Source organism: Chiloscyllium plagiosum, unplaced genomic scaffold, assembly GCF_037043375.1.
Source record: "Chiloscyllium plagiosum isolate Xiang-an unplaced genomic scaffold, Cpla_swu_hap1 HiC_scaffold_32, whole genome shotgun sequence".
NCBI lineage: Eukaryota > Metazoa > Chordata > Chondrichthyes > Orectolobiformes > Hemiscylliidae > Chiloscyllium > Chiloscyllium plagiosum.
The window spans coordinates 21729920-21749168 of NW_028270170.1; the positions used below are offsets into that span (position 1 = coordinate 21729920).

A 19249-nucleotide genomic window follows, 5' to 3' on the forward strand; every position below is an offset into this window, starting at 1 on the left:
CAAAGAGGTGTTTTGTCTTGGATGTTGTCAGTTGTCATTTTATATCTCAATTCCATTTCAGTTTTACTGGAAACAGACAGCTAAAGTTTGGTAGACCTTTAACTTGAACCTCAAGAATCTGCTAAAATTAAAAGTTAATAACCAACTCATACCTGAAGTGCTTCAAACCACATTGCTTTGAAACTGATATCCACAATGGCAATTAAAAAAAATGGTTATTTCACTACTGATATTCCAGCTACATGCGATGAATTATACCCAATTTATATTAAATGTTAAATATAAAAGGGACAAAGAATGACAACAAAAGTTCTACGCTTCACCAGTGAACTAGGTTTATCCTAAAAAGTCTCAATTAAATCTTCATTCCAGTTTAAAAAATGAAATCCAAGTGAGCCAATAAAAAGAGATAATGTCCTGTAGAAGATCCTTGTTATTAGTAAATATTATCTCAAGTCTGACCGAAAAAGTCCAATAGAATAAGAGCTGTGGAAAATAAATTCCCAAGACGAGTACAGAACAATACATTTGTGTCCAATTCCATTAACAACTTGTCGGAGTCACAAAAGTGGTCAAATCTGGGATGAAACCATGTTTACTGTATTAACACAAGGACATATTAATATAGGAAATTTGTTCTCCACTATTTAATTGAGACATTAACATAACTATAATGGTTTGCTGCCATCTGAAACTGCAAATAAATGAAAGACATATAATAGTGTTAGATCTTTCATCTGTGAATATTGAACAAGGTTTTAATTATGTATCGCATTTGTCATTGAATGAAGACCAAAGTTTCAGTATCGAGCAGCAAATCTGTACAATGGAACTAATTTTAATATGTCTTAAATGATTTTTAGAAAGGAAGGGCAATTGTGATTACCTTTGGATTCAAAGGTTGCTGTCACTTTCATCATTGTGAACATCTTTGTATGAATGCAAATGCAAACAGAAACCTAAGCGAGAATGACTATTTTGAATTTCAACACAAATGTGTCCATATTAATTTCCTTAATAAGGAATAATTTGTTCACTTCCTTGGTGAAATCCAACAAAGAATAAGTGAAATCTTGGTTCCCTCATCATTTTATTTGGTAATGAAAGGGTTTATAGCATCCAGCAGAATTTGACAATGACCTTTGGACTACAATGCCAAAAAAAAACGTACATTTGCCCAATCCCTGTATTGCTCATAAAATAAAAAGTAATAGTAGCTGGAGCATTTCCATCTTTCTTAAGAAAAAAAGCTCTTTTTTTTAGTTAGCCTCCATTGCTGATTTGCATAATTTAACTGCTGTCACTATGAACTGCTGCCCTAAACATAATCAGTCCAAATGGAGGTTTCTTAAATTCTAAAGGACTTCTTCTGTAATGTTAATGGTGCTCTGTGTAAAGCATATCCTTTTACCCTTTGGAAAGTGTTAGTAGACCCAGCTCACTGGCACCCATTGGGGTTCTGTGCAGAGTTTCTCCATAGCAGCCTGAAGTTTTTGGAAGGCCTTGTCAAGGTTATCATTCATAATGGTGTGATCAAAGTAGTGGCTGTACGCTCGCTGGATGCGAGAGCTCTCATCCACTGTTTTCTTCAGATCCGTGTCCTTGAAAGAAATATAAAACATCAGGATTTATTGAATTTATTGACACACTGTTTGCAAAATATTCTGCACAGAGCACAAATGGTGCAAAAGCAAAATAAAAAATACTGAAATCATTCAAGAAATTAGCATCACTGCGTAAAAAGGGTTCGTATACTGATTTGGCCTAAGAGCAAATATTGTAATAAATGCTAATATTATCAATATATAACATAAACTGGTGCAAGCAGTGCTTTAAAGGGATTGCAAAATGTGCAGCAAATGTATGTACTCTTTTGTTCTCTGAGTTTAAAAATTGAGTTCTGCAATCAATTCCTTTCTTTACCATCACAATTATGTGATTTGCAAGATTGCGATTTTATGGGATTGTGTCTTTAATCTTTGAAGTTAATGCGGTAATGTGACCTAAGCGAAAATGTTGAAATGGAAAGAGAGGCAAAAGAAAGGGAAAATCCGAAAACTGGGACCTGAAGTTCAAGCAGTAATAAGAAAGCCTTGAATTCAAGCTGACTGTGCCTATTGCTAGTGAGTTAGCCCCAGAAGCATATTAAAAAAAAACACTGAGCCACTGTGCTGCCCTAAGACTGTAAAGTTTTTTCCCTTAAAAATAAAGCGTTTCTAAATTAATGCACAAACATATAGGTGGCAAAGATGAGTGGCATGAGCTATGGTAAGAGGTGTGTCAGAATCAAGTGGCTGGTTCAGTGAGCCCCAACTTGCCATTGAACACCTTGCTCACTTTTCTCAAGGCCATGACAAGATTCTTCCTAGGCAGTACTTACGAAGGCTTAGGAAGTGCTGAGTTCCCATTGACAGTCATTATTGGTTGTTAAATGCCTCATTAGCAGACCAACTCACCACAGGTTATGATCTTACCAAGCATACTGAATAAACCTGCCCCTGGGAAAATCCGACGTGAAACTAGAGCAGTTTCCTGGCGGGTTCAACTTGATGCTTGTTCCAAATGACCTCCATGTTGGACACTGGACACCAATGGCTCAGGGCATGCTCCATGGGCACTGGCCACATGCACTCCACATCCCTGGACATTGGCATCCCACATGTACCAGCCTCTATGAACCTTCATAGTATATACCCAAGTCACTTACAGGATGCACCTGCACTTCAATGCTGCACTGGCAACTATCACTGTAATGAAGGGTCAAGCCTGAAATGTCAATTCTTTTCCTCCTCAGACACTGCTTGCTTTTTCCAGCATCACACTTTTTCGACTTTGAGTTCTCCAGCATCTGCAGAACTCAAGGACACTGTGCTCAGGCACACACACTCAGTTCATGTACTGGTCCAGGCTGCTTCTCTAGGCCCTTAACTCACTGTCATAGTAGTCACTCACTTTGACCCTATTTGGATGCTCACAGCACCTCTACTTACCCTGCCTTGCATTGCCTTGTTGCATATTTCCCCTTCAGATGTTCATATGACTATTGTCTTGACATGCCATTTTGTTCAGGCACAAAGCCAGAAATATTGCCTTGGGTGCCAGCTGGTGTCAATCTACTTAATAGGAATAGCTTTTGCTTAGGGAATCCAAGCATAGTAGATCAATAGTCGCCTTCGGTGCCCGTCCAGCTCAGTGCAGAGTCTGGATCCTCTGCTTAGAAAGGGAAAGGAAAAGGAGTCTAATGACAGGCAGCAGATGGGCAAATCTTGACTCTTTCTGTTGGTGAGTGGTTTTGCTGCTGAATGAGAGTGTCAGGTATGAAGAAAGATGAAGTGGGTGCTACTGCTCTTACTCTTTGTGCAGTTCAGAAGGTTTCTCAGCGAGTGAGTTGGCAGCATAGATTAGTGGTGTTGCAGGTTGGAATGGGTGAGGAAGATGTTGCATGTATTAGTGACAAGGATAGTGCATGAGCCTTAATGGGAGGTCGGGCCAATAGCAGAGGTGGAGTGAGTGCGAGGTAATGGAGAGCAGATGGTGGCACTTACACTGGTGGAGTGGACAATGTCATTGAGTTTCTTCCTAAGACAAACTGAATAGGTCCTTTGCATCAGTCTTCATTGAGGAAGACATCAGTACCAGAACTTCAAGGGAGTCAAGGGGCAGAGGGCAGTGTAGTTGCTAACACTAAGGAGGAGGTGCAAGGGAAGTCATAAGGTCAGAAGGTGGATAGATCACCTGAACGAGATGGACAGAAGTTCTGAAGGAGATAATTCAGGAGATAAATAGTGATGATCTTTCAGAAATAACTAGAGTCAGGGAAGGTCCAAGAGGACTAGAAAATGGCTAATGTAACACCCCTATGTGGTTGGGAGGCAGAACACAGGAAATTATAGGCCAGTTACCCTGACCCTGGTCATGGATAAGATTTAAGAATCCATCATTAAAAATGAGATGCCAGAATCTTGCATATGTATGGTAAAATAGAGTTGAGTCAGAAAGGCTTTGTCATGCCTGACAAATCTGTTAGATTCTTGGAGGAGGTAACATGCATCTTAGATAAAGGAAAGCTAGTGGAAGTGATCTTTAGATTAGATTAGATTACTTACAGTGTGGAAACAGGCCCTTCGGCCCAACGAGTCCATACCGACCCTCCGAAGAGCAACACACCCAGACCCATTCCCCTACATTTACCCTTTCACCTAGCAATTTAGCATAGCCAATTCACCTTACCTGCACATTTTTGAACTGTGGGAGGAAACCAGAGCACCCGGAGGAAACCCACGCAGACACGGGGAGAATGTGCAAACTCCACACAGACAGTTGCCTGAGGTGGGAATTGAACTCAGGTCTCTGGCGCTGCAAGGCAGCAGTGCTAACCTATTGGAATTTATAGCAGGCCTTTGACAAGGTGCTGCACAGGAGGTTGCTAAATAAGATAAGAGTCCATGATGTTTGGGGTAAAGACCTGGCATGGATAGAAGATTGGCTGACTGGCAGGGAGTGGGGAAAAAGGGTTCTTTTTCAGGATGGCAGCCAATTACCATCCTGAAAAAGACCCCTTTATCTCCACTCCCTGCCTTCTGCTAAGTTTGCAGATAACACAAAGTTAGGTGAAGGGACAGGTAGCGTTGAGGATGTGAGGAGGCTGCAGAAGAATGTGGACAGGCAAAGAAGTGTCAGAAGTAATACAATGTGGGAAAGACTTTTCTCACATCACTCTTGCTTCTTTTGTATGTGACTTTATATCTATGATGCCTCATTTTTGTTTCTCTTGCATGTTTTAAGGACTAATGTTTAGTCCTTTCATTTTCAATCTTTTGTTACAGTAAACATTTAAAAATATGAAATATTGTGGTGTCATCCTTCAACAATTAACAGAAACTTTGAATTTTTTAAGAAGTCATTGGAATCTATGGAGATTGCACACGATAGATATAATTCAAAATGTATACTTAATGTTTGTTTTACAAATCATAGAATCACTGTGATTATATTGAGTTATGGTGATTTTCTCTAGAAATAAATAAATTTACTGAAACTCCAACTCACAGTTAGTTGTTTTGTTGTAACTCCTGCATCAATAGCTGCTCTGTGCATTGCCCGTAGTGTGTCCAAGTCTGGAGCTTCAATAAACACCACATAAGGCATGAACTCAGATGTCCTCAGAACCTTCAGTGCCTGGAAAGACAAGGACATTGTTTTTCTCTTTCTATATCATGGCCCTGACTCTATCTACCTTCCTCATTGGGTGGAAGAGGGAGGCTTAAAATTTTGACATTGAGCAATCAGATCCTATTTTTTCCAGTTTTAAATTGTACAAATTTTATTCATAGGTATGGAAGTGTAGCTGGAATCATTCCTCCGAAAGCAGAGGGCTAGCTGGTCATTTATTTACTTTACACAGAGGATGATAGGTGCCTGGAATGCGTTGCCAGCAGAGGTAGTAGAAGCAGGCACAGTAGATTCATTTAAGGTGCGTCTGGACAGATGCATGAGTATGTGTGGAGCAGAGGGATACAGATGCTTAGGAATTGGGCGATAGGTTTAGACAGTGGATTTGGATCGGCTCAGGCTTGGAGGGTTGAAGGGCCTGTTCCTGGGCTGTAAATTTTCTTTGTTCTTTGTTCAGCAGCGCCACCACCTGCAGTGGGCCACCATTGTAACTGCAGCTCTCACATGGGTCTTTCCACAAGGTGAATTGTGTCAGGAATCACTGGGGCCATTCAGGCAGACCTCAGCGAGGGGCTGCAGGTGGTTGCTAAGGGCAGGCAGGGACAAGGGTATGTTCTCATTGGGGCCACTGGTTGTTCAAGTTGGAGGCAACCCCTTCAAAACACCCCTATCACTCCCTTCTCCCCTTCATACTGGCACCAGTAAGGAGGCCTTCTGGGTTATCAGGCATCTTGTCAAGATTGGTGGAGGGCCCACTAGCCATTTGCAAAATAACAAAACCAATACGAAGAGGATTTAATTAGTTATTCAAGTCTTCAAGGCATTGTGGTGGCTTTGTTCATCGTCCTGGCTGCTACTCCCACTTCTCCCTTCACCATTTTCTGATGCTACAAACCTACTGTGACCAGCCCTTCTAAATAAAGTGGGTAAACTTCAACTCATAATTTGATAATGTTTAATGAATTAGCAGTGTGCCAATATCTCACAATAATACAATCAATATGCAATTGCAGATAATGGTGAAGCTGACCATAAAACTTAGTGAGGTTGACACACAATGTGATAAATATGCTGTGGAGATTATTTTGTGGCTATAGCATTGCCCCGTCTCGTCATATACAACTATCCCAATGACAATTTATAGCAATGACAGGCCTGTAAGTAAAGATCAATCTATTTTTACATTGGCAGTTTCACAACTTAATTGAACTGCTCACATTTGAGCCAAATAAATTCAGATTAAAAACTTATATCCAAAATAATTTGCATAGTTTAAAGGGTGAAAAGACTTCATTCTTGCAAGTGTACTTTACAATACTCTGATAAGTATCCACAGCATAGATTTTATATTAAATGCTACAACACATCCTTGTTTATTGTAGCTTTATAATGGGCATTTCAGGCAAGTAGCCTGCAGACCAATCAACAATAAACACATTTTCCAACTGATAATAGCACAAAAGTATGTTGCAATAATGCAAGTATCCAAGCCTTCCAGTACCTGCGGGTTTGCATCCAAGATGCATATTTTTCCACATTCTACCACCTCATGGATGGAATCAATCTTTGTCCCATAAAGGTTTCCTTCATATTCACCATGCTCTAGGTACCGCCCACCTTTGATGTCATTTTCCATTTCAGAACGGGACACAAAAGCGTAAATATGACCATCATTCTCATCCTCCTTTGGCTTTCGTGAGGTGACTATATTGAAGGGATACAACAAGAAATGTCAAGCGCTTTATAGAGAAAGATGAGACTTCAAACACCAGAAACCAGAGTTTCCTTCTTCTATAGCATGATAGTTGTGTTCCTGTGGACTCTGCGCTATACAAGAATTGTGTAATACAAATACCACTTAACGTGTTGACGATCTAATCGAGCTATAGCCAACATGCATTTTAAAAGTTCGTGCTTTAGAAACAATGCCCCCATTCATCAATCACGTTAAAACCAATTCATGTTGACGAAACACACGTTATAGCAGAATGACCTGTAGATCAATCCTAACTGATCAAGTTTTGATACTGGAAAAATTGCCACAAAATTTTCATGTCACAAAGGTAAAACATCTGATATACAATGCCTCATGCTAGTGCTGGCTTCACATGGGAACAAATCAACTGTGCTTTATGAAAGAGTGTGAAGTATTAGGAAAATTTCCTCTGTTGTCATTCTATCTTCCAAGGTCGAACATGGATTCGGTCTACCTTTCCAAAGAACAGAGCTTCCAAATTTGACTGGTTCATTGCTCTGGTAGAACTTCTCACTTTTCATATCTTGGCCATCCCATCTTCTAACTCACCTCAAGCCACATTGGCTCAGTCATCAAATAGTTAAATTACCATAAAGGTCATCATCAGACAGCTAGTAATTAGAGTTAATATGCACAAAAAGTATAAATCTACTCACAAGGAATTGTGGTTCCAAAACGCATTGGGTCAGACATAATGAGTCTGTTTTTTAAGCTTCGTCTTCCAACCCCCTGTGCTCCTATAAGGACCAGAGTTTTCCTTTGAAATGGTGGCATCTTTGCTACTTCCTCATAGATCAGAAGTTCATGGCGATCAAATTCTAGGACACAAACAGAACAGTAAATCTGATTAGTTGTGAGTCATTACAATGAATGCTGATGAGTGGTTTGATTTGCTCTTCACAACTACAGGAGATCTTTCAGCAACACCAGAGAACTAATGGAGTTCAAACACAGTTTTAAACAATAAAAATAAGAACCTCCTCTGAACCCCTTTATAGGAATAGAGTTAAAAGCTATGGGCAAGTTACCAAGATTGTTCTTACATCGCTTTTGGCACCTGGTTACCCAGAGAGATTTCCAGAGATCTAGGATTTAAAAGGGTTGGAGGATTTGAACTATTGGGAGAGGCTGATTAGGCTGGGGTTATTTTCCCTAGAGCTTCAGAGGATGAGAAACGACCTTACAGAAGATTATAAAATCATGAGGGGCATGGATAGGGTGAATAGTCCAAAACTAGAGGGAATAGGTTTAAGGTGAGAGGGGAAAGATTTAAAAGGTACCTAAAGGGCAACGTTTTCATGAACAGGCGGTGCGTGCATGGAATGAGGTGCCAGAAAAAGTAGGGGAGGCTGGGAAAATTACAACGTTTAAAAGGAATCTGGAAGTATATGTATAAGAACGGTTTTGAAGGATATGGGCCAAATGCTGGCAAATGGGACTAAATTAATTCACGATATCCAGTTGTCATGGACGAGTTGGATCGAAGGGTCTGTTTCCATGCTGTATGACTCTATGACTGTATCTTTAAGAAGTTGAAGGAACAAGTTCAAATATTCAGCACAGACTACAAATGGAATGAAAACCAAATTACATTGACACAAATTGAAGTCATACAGGTCTACAGATGACATCAATAAGAAAAGGCAAAGGACATGTAAGGATCAAAGATACTGCAAAATAAAATGTTGCCTACAATTGCAGGGACTGCGTGCAAAGATGTAAAGAATTGAGAAAAGTCACCAATGTCCACCATGAAAAAAATACTAGAGATTAAAGACTCTCCAGTCCAAAAGAGAACCTACAGATCCTACATTGTGAGCAAGACAGGCAAAGTCAACTACCTTCTATCCAAGATGCTATCATTTTTCTGAGTCTGAAGAGAGTGCATTCAGGGAGAATAGTCAAATCTCCAATATAAGTTTGTGAAGTCAAAGATTTGTGTTAAGTTGGGGCAGAGATAAATAAAAATACATGAGAAAATCTATAATAATGATAGTATGTGGGATGAAGACTTGCGAGATATGTTTTATATATGCATCTGAAAAGATTATTATTAACATGTTTATAGTAAGCATCATCCATAGAAATATGGGGACAGTAAAGAAGGAGCCTGTTAGAGACAGAGCTCAGGTAAATGTGTTTGTGACAATCTTTGTTGTAATGTAAGTCATATTCATGTCATCTGTAAATATCTGCAGTAGTGAAATAAATTTCCTACACTTTACACAAAACTCTTGTATTTAGACCAGAAAGATGCCAATACTCATTCATTTTGGGCTTGAAGCAATCCACACACAACATGAAATACATGCTCTGGATGTTTTGCTCCAACATTTAATAAAATCAAGGCTGCTCTGATTGTGGTTTAATCTCCACTTTCCTGCTCCCCACCATCCCATAACCCCCAACTCCCTCACAGACCAAAAACCTAACATACAATTGCAATGAGTTGTGCTGAATACGTCCATTTACAACATAGCTGAGTGGTGCAATTTTAAAAAGACCCTACGTTCATTCACTGACCTGTGCTGAGTCAACCAATTACAGCATTTAGAAGTACTATATTATCCTCAGCGCCCTAGAGTTAAGGATAGGTCTGTCAATCATCCATTCTCTGCTAATTCTGCTCCTGACCACTTCTGAACTTGCTGAAATGCAACCCATTATTGAATATAATTGAACTACCAACACTCAACAACAGTTTCTTGTGGAAAATGCTGGAGGATGCAGAACACTCACAGGGCTATCTCTCCAAAAGAATTTGATTTGATTTGGATTTAATTTATTGGAGTCACGTGTATCTAAGTACAGTGATAAGCTTTGTTTGCGAGCAACACAGGCAGTTCATAGCAAGCAAGGAAATACAGATCACAGGATGCTTAGATAAAGTGAGGCACACAGGTTACACTGCACAGAGGTGCTCGAAGCAAGATCAACATTAACAAGATCAACACTATTTGAAATTAGAGAGGACATTATTGGAAGTTAGAGAGTACATTATTTGGAGTTAGTTCACCATAAAGAAACGTACAATAACCAAAGAGGTTAGCTCAAGATGTCCCAATATGAAACATTAACAATGTAACAACCAATATGTGAAAGCGACATTTTGAATCTCACACTATGAGATTATAAAAGTTGATTTATGAATGAATACATAGGTCTCAGATTACACCAAATTCTTTCCTCACATAATTGATTTGAATTAGCAGATATCAGTGGTTCATTTAACTTGCAAAACATGTTAGAATTAACAACGCATGCTACACTTCAGCCTGATTGGAAAGGAACATCAGGTGGGGTGTGAAACAAATTGTTGCATAACTTATGCTACCACCTTTTCCTAATTTACACCTGTTAACATGTCTGCTGCCTTAACACTTAATTTTCTTACTTTTTTTTCTGCCATTTGCTATGAGTTGTTTTCATGACTACTTCCTGTTTTCGTCTTAGTTTGAGTAATTATTAATCTGGAGTGCTGACCATGCATGATCTATGTTGTGATGGTAACATGTTGTCCGAACATTGTGCTAATCCATTCAGTTCAGGTTGTTTTCACCTAGTTGAACAAGCTATGCACAAAAGTAACATTTCCTCATTTTAACAGCCACAAGTTTTTGCATGATAATAAATGTGCATATATGTAGTGCTTTTCATGACCTCAGTATGTTCAAAAGTGCTTGATAAGCAGTTAGGTTCTTCTGAGGTATAGTCTTTGTTGAATAAACAACTGCCAGTTCGTGTTGAAAAGTAGATTTAGAATTTAGAAGTAGATTTAGAATACTTACAGTGTGGAAACAGGCCCTTCGGCCCAACAAGTCCACACCGACCCGCCGAAGCGCAACCCACCCAGACCCATTCACCTACATTTACCCCTTCACCTAACACTACGGGCAATTTGGCATGGCCAATTAACCTAACCTGCACGTTTTTGGATTGTGGGAGGAAACCGGAGCACCCGAAGTAAACCCACGCAGACATGGGGAGAATGTGCAAACTCCACACAGAGAGTTGCCTGAGGTGGGAACTGAACCCAGGTTTCTGGCGCTGTGAGGCAGCAGTGCTAACCACTGTGGTGCTAGAAAAGCAGAGTCAGTCAGGTGGCATCCAAGGAGCAGGAGAATCTACGTTTTGAGCATAAGCCCTTCATCAGGAATGTGATGAAGAGCTTATGCTTGCAACATTGACTCTCCTGCTCCTTGGATGCTGCCTGACCTGCTATGCACCACACGGTTTGACTCTGATCTCCAGCATCTGCAGTCCTTACTTTCTCCTAACTACCAGTTAGTGCATGGCAAACTCCCACAGATAGGAATGTGTTCGAGACCTGGTAACATGCTTTGTGTATGCTGACATGATAATGCATGGGCAGGGGAAGCATTAAGAGATAAATATTTACTGGGATATGAGGGGTTAACTATCCTGATATTCTTCAAATTTGTGCATTAGGATGTTTAATGACTGCCTGAGAAAGCAAAACGACACCTCAGTTCAGAATCTCATCTGAAAGATGACACCTCTGATTGCACAGTGCTTCCACAGTTGTAATGATTGCAATCATTCATTTGTAGATTGTAAGATCTTAAGAAATGACAGTAGTAGGCCTTTTAGTTGTTTGATCATGTTTCATGATTCAATACGATCAGAGTTGATGTGATTGTGACTTTATCTCTATTTTGTGCATCTCACCACCCCATAACCCCTGACTCCTTCATAGATCAAAAATCTAATATACAACCTAAATGAGTTGTGCTGAACAAATTCATTTATAAAGTAGCTGCATGGTGCAGTTCATAAAGACCCATTCACTGATCTGTTTTGAGTCCACTAATGGCAATTGGAAAACTGTGGTAGCACTACAATTAGCACCAATGCCTGAGAATTAGAGATGGGATCATCAACGATCCAGTTCCCATTGACCACTTCTGCATGTCCTAAAGATAGACTGGATCAGACGTGATTTTAATGTGGACCTAATCAGACATGCTGCCAATACTTAAGAACAATTGCTCAGGGAAATGGCAGAGGATGTGGAGCCCTCACAGAATTACTTCCTCACAAGTTTTCAACAGCAAGGAAGAGAAAATTGTAGAAAAGGTTGAAAATAAAAACAAAAGGGTGTGGTAAATTATCAGAGGGCACAAAGCAGTGTCCAAATTTATTTAATCTATTACTTTATCTCTAATTTGCCTAAAACTAAACATTATCCAGACTGACTCATCATTGCAGTACAAGATGAGTCAAAGAATGTGTCTCTCTCAAGACATAACTGCCCAATTTCTTAACAGAGTGATGGAGTTAATCCCAGTATCTGGCAAATATTTATACTCTCAAGTCATCTCCTGAACCATTTGTGGTTCAGATTATTTGGCACGATTCCTACAGTTCCATCGTGACAGTAACTGCACATCAAAACATATATAATTTTTACAATTATGATTTCTAGAAATTTGAAAAATACCTGTTTAAAGATAAATCTTTCTTTTCCACATGATATCATTCAGAATACTAGGAATTGTTTGCTCTTTCCCTTCCTATCCTGGAGAGTTATTGTATTTATATAATTTGCTAGTGTGAAAATAATTATTGTATTGGCAAGAAATTTGTACAGGTGACAATTTTAATAATTGCTTGACAAACTGCGAGAAGACCTTATTAGTGATATAAATACTAGAAAAACTTGAGCTACGCAGTTGATTGGACAAAAAGTGCAGTGAGAGAAGACACAATGTTGAAGTGTAACACGCAATGGAACCAGTGTCAATTACCTGCATTTTTGGTGGTGAGATACATCATTTTCTTCTTTCTTTTTCCACCCATGCTCCCACACAGTGCACCTGTTGATAAAATTAAATATTATATTTTCATGGTTATAGTGGACACACAATGCTTTAAGATGATCAAAATCTGCACACCATACCCAACAATTTAACTACCATGTGTGATATTAGAATGCTCATTACCATACTCAAATGAAGTTACACTATCTCTTTAACAAAATAGGAACAAAATGTCCTTAAGGGAAGACAATTGCCATCCTTACCTGGTCTGGTCTGCAGGTGACGCTCGACCCACAACAATGTGGATGACTCTTAACTGCTTGGGCAATTAGGGATAGGCAATAAATATGGCCCAACTCGAGGCACTCACATTCATGAATGAATGAAAAAAGAATTCTCTGAATCCATATTGGCTCAGAGATTGCTGAAATGAATTATAGTGAGCTTATACCACTTGCTATTACGAGTTCATAAAATAAATTAGTAATTTATGACTTCCATAAAATTCATTATTACTTTGTATTTCATATTATTAGCATCATCAATTGACCCTTGATTCAAGGATGGCAGATACTTGTAGCCATTAGTTTCAGTTGTAGGTCTTCATGTGAGTGAACAAGCAGGTTCTCAAACTGCAGCCGTCTGGGTACATGGACCAGGAGGTCCCATAATGTAGTGTGCTCTGGAACATAGGGTTTGTTCAGTTGAAGACTAGTATGAACCTTTGGTTCAGAGGTTGCTCAAAGCTCTGTAGCAGAGTACTGTCACACCTCAGTGGGATAAGCAGTTTGTCCTGTAGTCTGATGCCAACTGCATGTGTTCAATTCCCACACTGAGGTTACCATCAAGGACTCTCCTTCTCAATCTTTCCCCTTGCTTGAGGCCTGGTGAACCTTATGTTAAACAACTACCAGTTGTCTCTCCAACTGAGAGCAGCCCAATGATAGGACTGTGGCAACTGTACCTTTATTGACAGACGTCATGGTGGCACAATGGTTAGCACTGCTGCCACATAGTGCCAGAGATTTCAGCCTTGGGAGACTGTCTGTGTGAAGTTCACACGTTCCTTTTGTGACTGCGTGAGTTTCCTCCCACAGTCCAAAGAGGTGCAGATTAGGTGGACTGGCCATGCTAAATTGTCCCTTAGTGTCCAGGGAGGTGTAGGTTATGTAGATTAGCTATGGTAAATGTGGGGTTACTGGGGATCTGGAGGGTTGGCAGACATTCGATAGGCTGAATGGCCTCTATCTGCACTATAGGGATTCTATTTAACAAGAATTACTATTTATTACAAGTAATTAGGCTGTAGCTACAGGTGCTGGATCAGTGGTGCTGGAAGAGCACAGCAATTCAGGCACCATCCGAGGACAGGCAAAATCGACGTTTCGGGCAAAAGCCCTTCATCAGGAATAAAGGCAGAGAGCCTGAAGCGTGGAGAGATAAGCTAGAGGAGGGTGGGGGTGGGGAGAGAGTGGCATAGAGTACAATGGGTGAGTGGGGAAGGAGATGAAGGTGATAGGTCAGGGAGGAGAGGGTGGAGTGGATAGGTGGAAAAGGAGCTGGGCAGGTCGGACAAGTCCGGACAGGTCAGGGGATTGAGTTTCTGGAGGTTAGAAGCTAGGATGAGGTGGGGGAAGGGGAAATGAGGAAACTGTTGAAATCCACATTGATGCCCTGGGGTTGAAGTGTTCCGAGGCGGAAGATGAGGCGTTCTTCCTCCAGGCGTCTGGTGGTGAGGGAGCGGCGGTGGAGGAGGCCCAGCACTCCTCCTCCACCGCCGCTCCCTCACCACCAGACGCCTGGAGGAAGAACGCCTCATCTTCCGCCTCGGAATATGGAGGTGCTGGGCCTCCTCCACCGCCGCTCCCTCACCACCAGACGCCTGGAGGAAGAACGCCTCATCTTCCGCCTCGGAACACTTCAACCCCAGGGCATCAATGTGGATTTCAACAGTTTCCTCATTTCCCCTTCCCCCACCTCATCCTAGCTTCTAACCTCCAGAAACTCGATCCCCTGACCTGTCCGGACTTGTCCGACCTGCCCAGCTCCTTTTCCACCTATCCACTCCACCCTCTCCTCCCTGACCTATCACCTTCATCTCCTTCCCCACTGACCTATTGTACTCTATGCCACTCTCTCCCCACCCCCACCCTCCTCTAGCTTATCTCTCCACGCTTCAGGCTCTCTGCCTTTATTCCTGATGAAGGGCTTTTGCCCGAAACGTCGATTTTGCCTGTCCTCGGATGCTGCCTGAATTGCTGTGCTCTTCCAGCACCACTGATCCAGAATCTGGTTTCCAGCATCTGCAGTCATTGTTTTTACCTCGTTGATTTTAACCCTACTGCGAATCCTCTTGCAAGGATGCCTGCCTTGAAGAAGTTTTCCTCCTCTCTCTACAAGAATCTCAGGGAGTCTCTCTCTCACTGCAACTCCCAGGTCATTTCCTCAGCCCTGAAGCTCTTCAACCATGTCCTGAAACAAACTCGGTATCACAGCCACATTTGCTTCCTCAGTGCCTGTCTCCGTAACCAATTCACCCCACACGGACTCCGGACCACCTTTAAACCAGCAGAGTTCGGACCCGAACAGGACAAACAGTACAGATTACAGATTCAAAAACACCAGCAACGGTTCTCCATCAAGATCCTCCGCTCCACGCTTGCAGCAATGCGCCGGTACCTAACCTCTCTACAGTCTGCCCTGCCTCAGCTGAGGGCCACACTCTCTCAGAATTGCAAAGGACCCACTCTGTACTACATCCTCAGGAGAATTCATACTCTCAACAAACAGTATTTCAATTCCATCTCAAACATCAAAAACTGTAAGTACAACAAACTTTTATCTACCCAGCTCCATAACCAGCGCTCCTCGAACATTCCAGAAGATTCCCCTGGCCTCGGAAACACCATTAGCCATGTGGCTGATGCAGCTACCACCCCCACGCTGATTGATGATGTCACTTCTGCCCCCATCATGGCCACTCCCACAGCCACTTCCGGCCCTCACATCATTGCCGATGCCACACGCTCAGTGACTTCCGCCACCCCTACTGCCGTGTCTGCCACCACTTCCGCCCCCACCAGCGCCACTCACCTGCATTCTGCTGACACACCCCCCACAGACCCCACTGTCACTATCCCCACCCCCCCAGAACCCCGAGGGGAACACTACCCCTGCTCATGACTCTACCCCCATTCCCCCCACCATCACACCCACTCCAGGTACTGGCTCCGACCCCACTCCCAGCTCTACACCCACACCAGCTCCCAGCTCCCAGCCCTGCCGAGTTTTCACCATCCCCCCAGACCTCCCCCTCACTGAGGACGAACGATCAGTCCTCAGCAAAGGACTCACCTTTGTCCCCCTCCGTCCACGCATCAATGAATTTAATACACGCCGTGACATCGAACAATTCTTCCGTCGACTCCGCCTCCGAGCTTACTTTCACAATCAGGACTCCCGCCCACCTTCTGAGGACCCCTTCGCCCACCTCCAACACACTGCATCCACCTGGACACCCCGCGCTGGCCTATTACCTGCCCTCGACCTCTTCATTTCCAACTGCCGCCGGGACATTAACCGCCTCAACCTGTCGACCCCCCTCCCCCACTCCAACCTCTCACCCTCACAACGCGCAGCCCTCCAATCCCTCTGCTCCAATCCTGACCTCACCATCAAGCCAGCGGACAAAGGGGGCGCAGTGGTAGTCTGGCGCACTGACCTCTACATCGCTGAAGCCAAACGCCAACTCGAGGACACCTCTTCCTACCGCCCCCTTGACCATGACCCCACCCCCCATCACCAAACCATCATCTCCCAGACCATACAGAACCTCATCACCTCAGGAGATCTCCCACACACAGCTTCCAACCTCATAGTCCGGGAACCCCGCACTGCCCGGTTCTACCTCCTTCCCAAGATCCACAAGCCTGACCACCCTGGCCGACCCATTGTCTCAGCATGCTCCTGCCCCACTGAACTCATCTCTACCTACCTCGACACTGTCCTATCCCCCCTAGTCCAGGAACTCCCCACATACGTTCGAGACACCACCCACGCCCTCCACCTCCTCCAAGACTTCCGTTTCCCCGGCCCCCAACACCTCATCTTCACAATGGATATCCAATCCCTCTACACCTCCATCCGCCATGACCAGGGCCTCCAAGCCCTCCGTTTTTTCCTCTCCAGACGTTCCCAACAGTACCCCTCCACCGACACTCTCATTCGTTTGGCCAAACTGGTCCTCACCCTTAACAATTTCTCCTTTGAATCCTCCCACTTCCTCCAGACCAAAGGGGTAGCCATGGGCACACGTATGGGCCCCAGCTATGCCTGTCTCTTTGTTGGCTACGTAGAGCAGTTGATCTTCTGTAATTACACCGGCACCACTCCCCACCTCTTCCTCCACTACATTGATGACTGCATTGGCGCCACCTCGTGCTCCCGCGAGGAGGTTGAGCAATTCATCAACTTCACCAACATATTCCACCCTGACCTTAAATTTACCTGGACCATCTCTGACACCTCCCTCCCCTTCCTGGACCTCTCCATCTCCATCAGTGACGACCGACTTGACACTGACATCTTCTACAAACCCACCGACTCCCACAGCTACCTGGATTACACCTCTTCCCACCCTACCTCTTGCAAAAATGCCATCCCGTATTCCCAATTCCTCCGCCTCCGCCGTATCTGCTCCCAGGAGGAGCGGTTCCACTATAGAACACACCAGATGGCCTCCTTCTTTAGAGACCGCAATTTCCCTTCCCACGTGGTTAAAGATGCCCTCCAACGCATCTCATCCACATCCCGCACCTCCGCCCTCAGACCCAACCCCTCCAACCGCAACAAGGACAGAACGCCCCTGGTGCTCACCTTCCACCCTTCCAACCTTCGCATAAACCAAATCATCCGCCGACATTTCCGCCACCTCCAAACAGACCCCACCACCAGGGATATATTTCCCTCCCCACCCCTCTCCGCCTTCCGCAAAGACCGTTCCCTCCGTGACTACCTGGTCAGGTCCACGCCCCCCTACGACCCACCCTCCCATCCTGGCACTTTCCCCTGCCACCGCAGGAACTGTAAAACCTGCGCCCACACCTCCTCCCTCACCTCCATCCAAGGCCCCAAAGGAGCTTTCCACATCCATCAAAGTTTTACCTGCACATCCACTAATATCATCTATTGTATCCGTTGCTCCCGATGCGGTCTCCTCTACATTGGGGAGACTGGACGCCTCCTAGCAGAGCGCTTTAGGGAACATCTCCGAGACACCCGCACCAATCAACCACATCGCCCAGTGGCTCAACATTTCAACTCCCCCTCCCACTCTGCCGAGGATATGGAGGTGTTGGGCCTCCTCCACCGCCGCTCCCTCACCACCAGACGCCTGGAGGAAGAACGCCTCATCTTCCGCCTCGGAACACTTCAACCCCAGGGCATCAATGTGGATTTCAACAGTTTCCTCATTTCCCCTTCCCCCACCTCATCCTAGCTTCTAACCACCAGAAACTCGATCCCCTGACCTGTCCGGACTTGTCCGACCTGCCCAGCTCCTTTTCCACCTATCCACTCCACCCTCTCCTCCCTGACCTATCACCTTCATCTCCTTCCCCACTGACCTATTGTACTCTATGCCACTCTCTCCCCACCCCCACCCTCCTCTAGCTTATCTCTCCACGCTTCAGGCTCTCTGCCTTTATTCCTGATGAAGGGCTTTTGCCCGAAACGTCGATTTTGCTTGTCCTCGGATGCTGCCTGAATTGCTGTGCTCTTCCAGCACCACTGATCCAGAATCTGGTTTCCAGCATCTGCAGTCATTGTTTTTACCTCGTAGCTACAGGTGAACAATTATGAACCATGGCCATTCAATATTACTAAATAAAATGCTAATTCTCTGACAAATTCCTCCTACACGCGTGTGCACCCACATACACGCGCACGACAAAAAATGCATGGAGGTTACGGATGAAATAACAGTTCATGATCTTTGATCACAGGATCTGCTGAGGTGGTCTTTGTGTTGATCAAAACACTACTTCTCCATCTTTGTTTTCTGTTTGCTGCCATGTTTGCAGGAGGGCTGGTTTGCTTATGAAAGATTTCCAACTTTTAATTAGAAGTTACAGCTTACGGGGACTGCTGGAGCCAACATAAACTAGTTTCCCTCAGCGTTAACATAATACTTATTGCAGAGAACAAGAGAGAACACCTCAGCTAGTAGAGTTTGGAATGTTCCTTTTTATCATGCTTACAGTCCAAACCTGTCCAGCTACCTGAGAACCAATCATATTGTTGGCCAGCAGAAGCCTTTGTCATCAACAATTAGTGACTAATTAGTAACCACACTCTAACCACTGGTTCACAACAAGTGTCAGGTTCCTTACTTTCAAAACAACCCTTTGTTTAAAACAGTTCTTTTTAAATTTTGGTCCACAATTAAAAATACAGAAAAATAAAAAGATACAGTATATTATTGATAATGCAGTACAGTTTGGCTGTATGACATGCTAATGAGATACTGTTGCTACATCACAGG

At 43.4% G+C, this 19249-nt stretch overlaps 1 protein-coding gene across 8 annotated transcripts in view; it reads right to left on the reverse strand.

Annotated features, from left to right (window-relative positions):
- Positions 1 to 879: 879 nt before the first annotated feature.
- mpp2b (MAGUK p55 scaffold protein 2b) overlaps positions 880 to 19249 on the reverse strand; it is a 539799-nt gene continuing 521429 nt past the window's right edge. For all 8 annotated transcript variants that reach the window (XM_087977856.1, XM_043675077.2, XM_043675076.2 and 5 more), the window contains 5 exons: positions 12697 to 12765; positions 7585 to 7746; positions 6674 to 6876; positions 5050 to 5178; positions 880 to 1601 (listed from right to left, as the gene is read on the reverse strand). In XM_087977856.1, coding sequence (XP_087833982.1) covers positions 1425 to 1601; positions 5050 to 5178; positions 6674 to 6876; positions 7585 to 7746; positions 12697 to 12765 — 740 coding nt within the window. In that variant the 3' untranslated portion in view covers positions 880 to 1424. The remainder of the gene's footprint in view (positions 1602 to 5049; positions 5179 to 6673; positions 6877 to 7584; positions 7747 to 12696; positions 12766 to 19249) is intronic.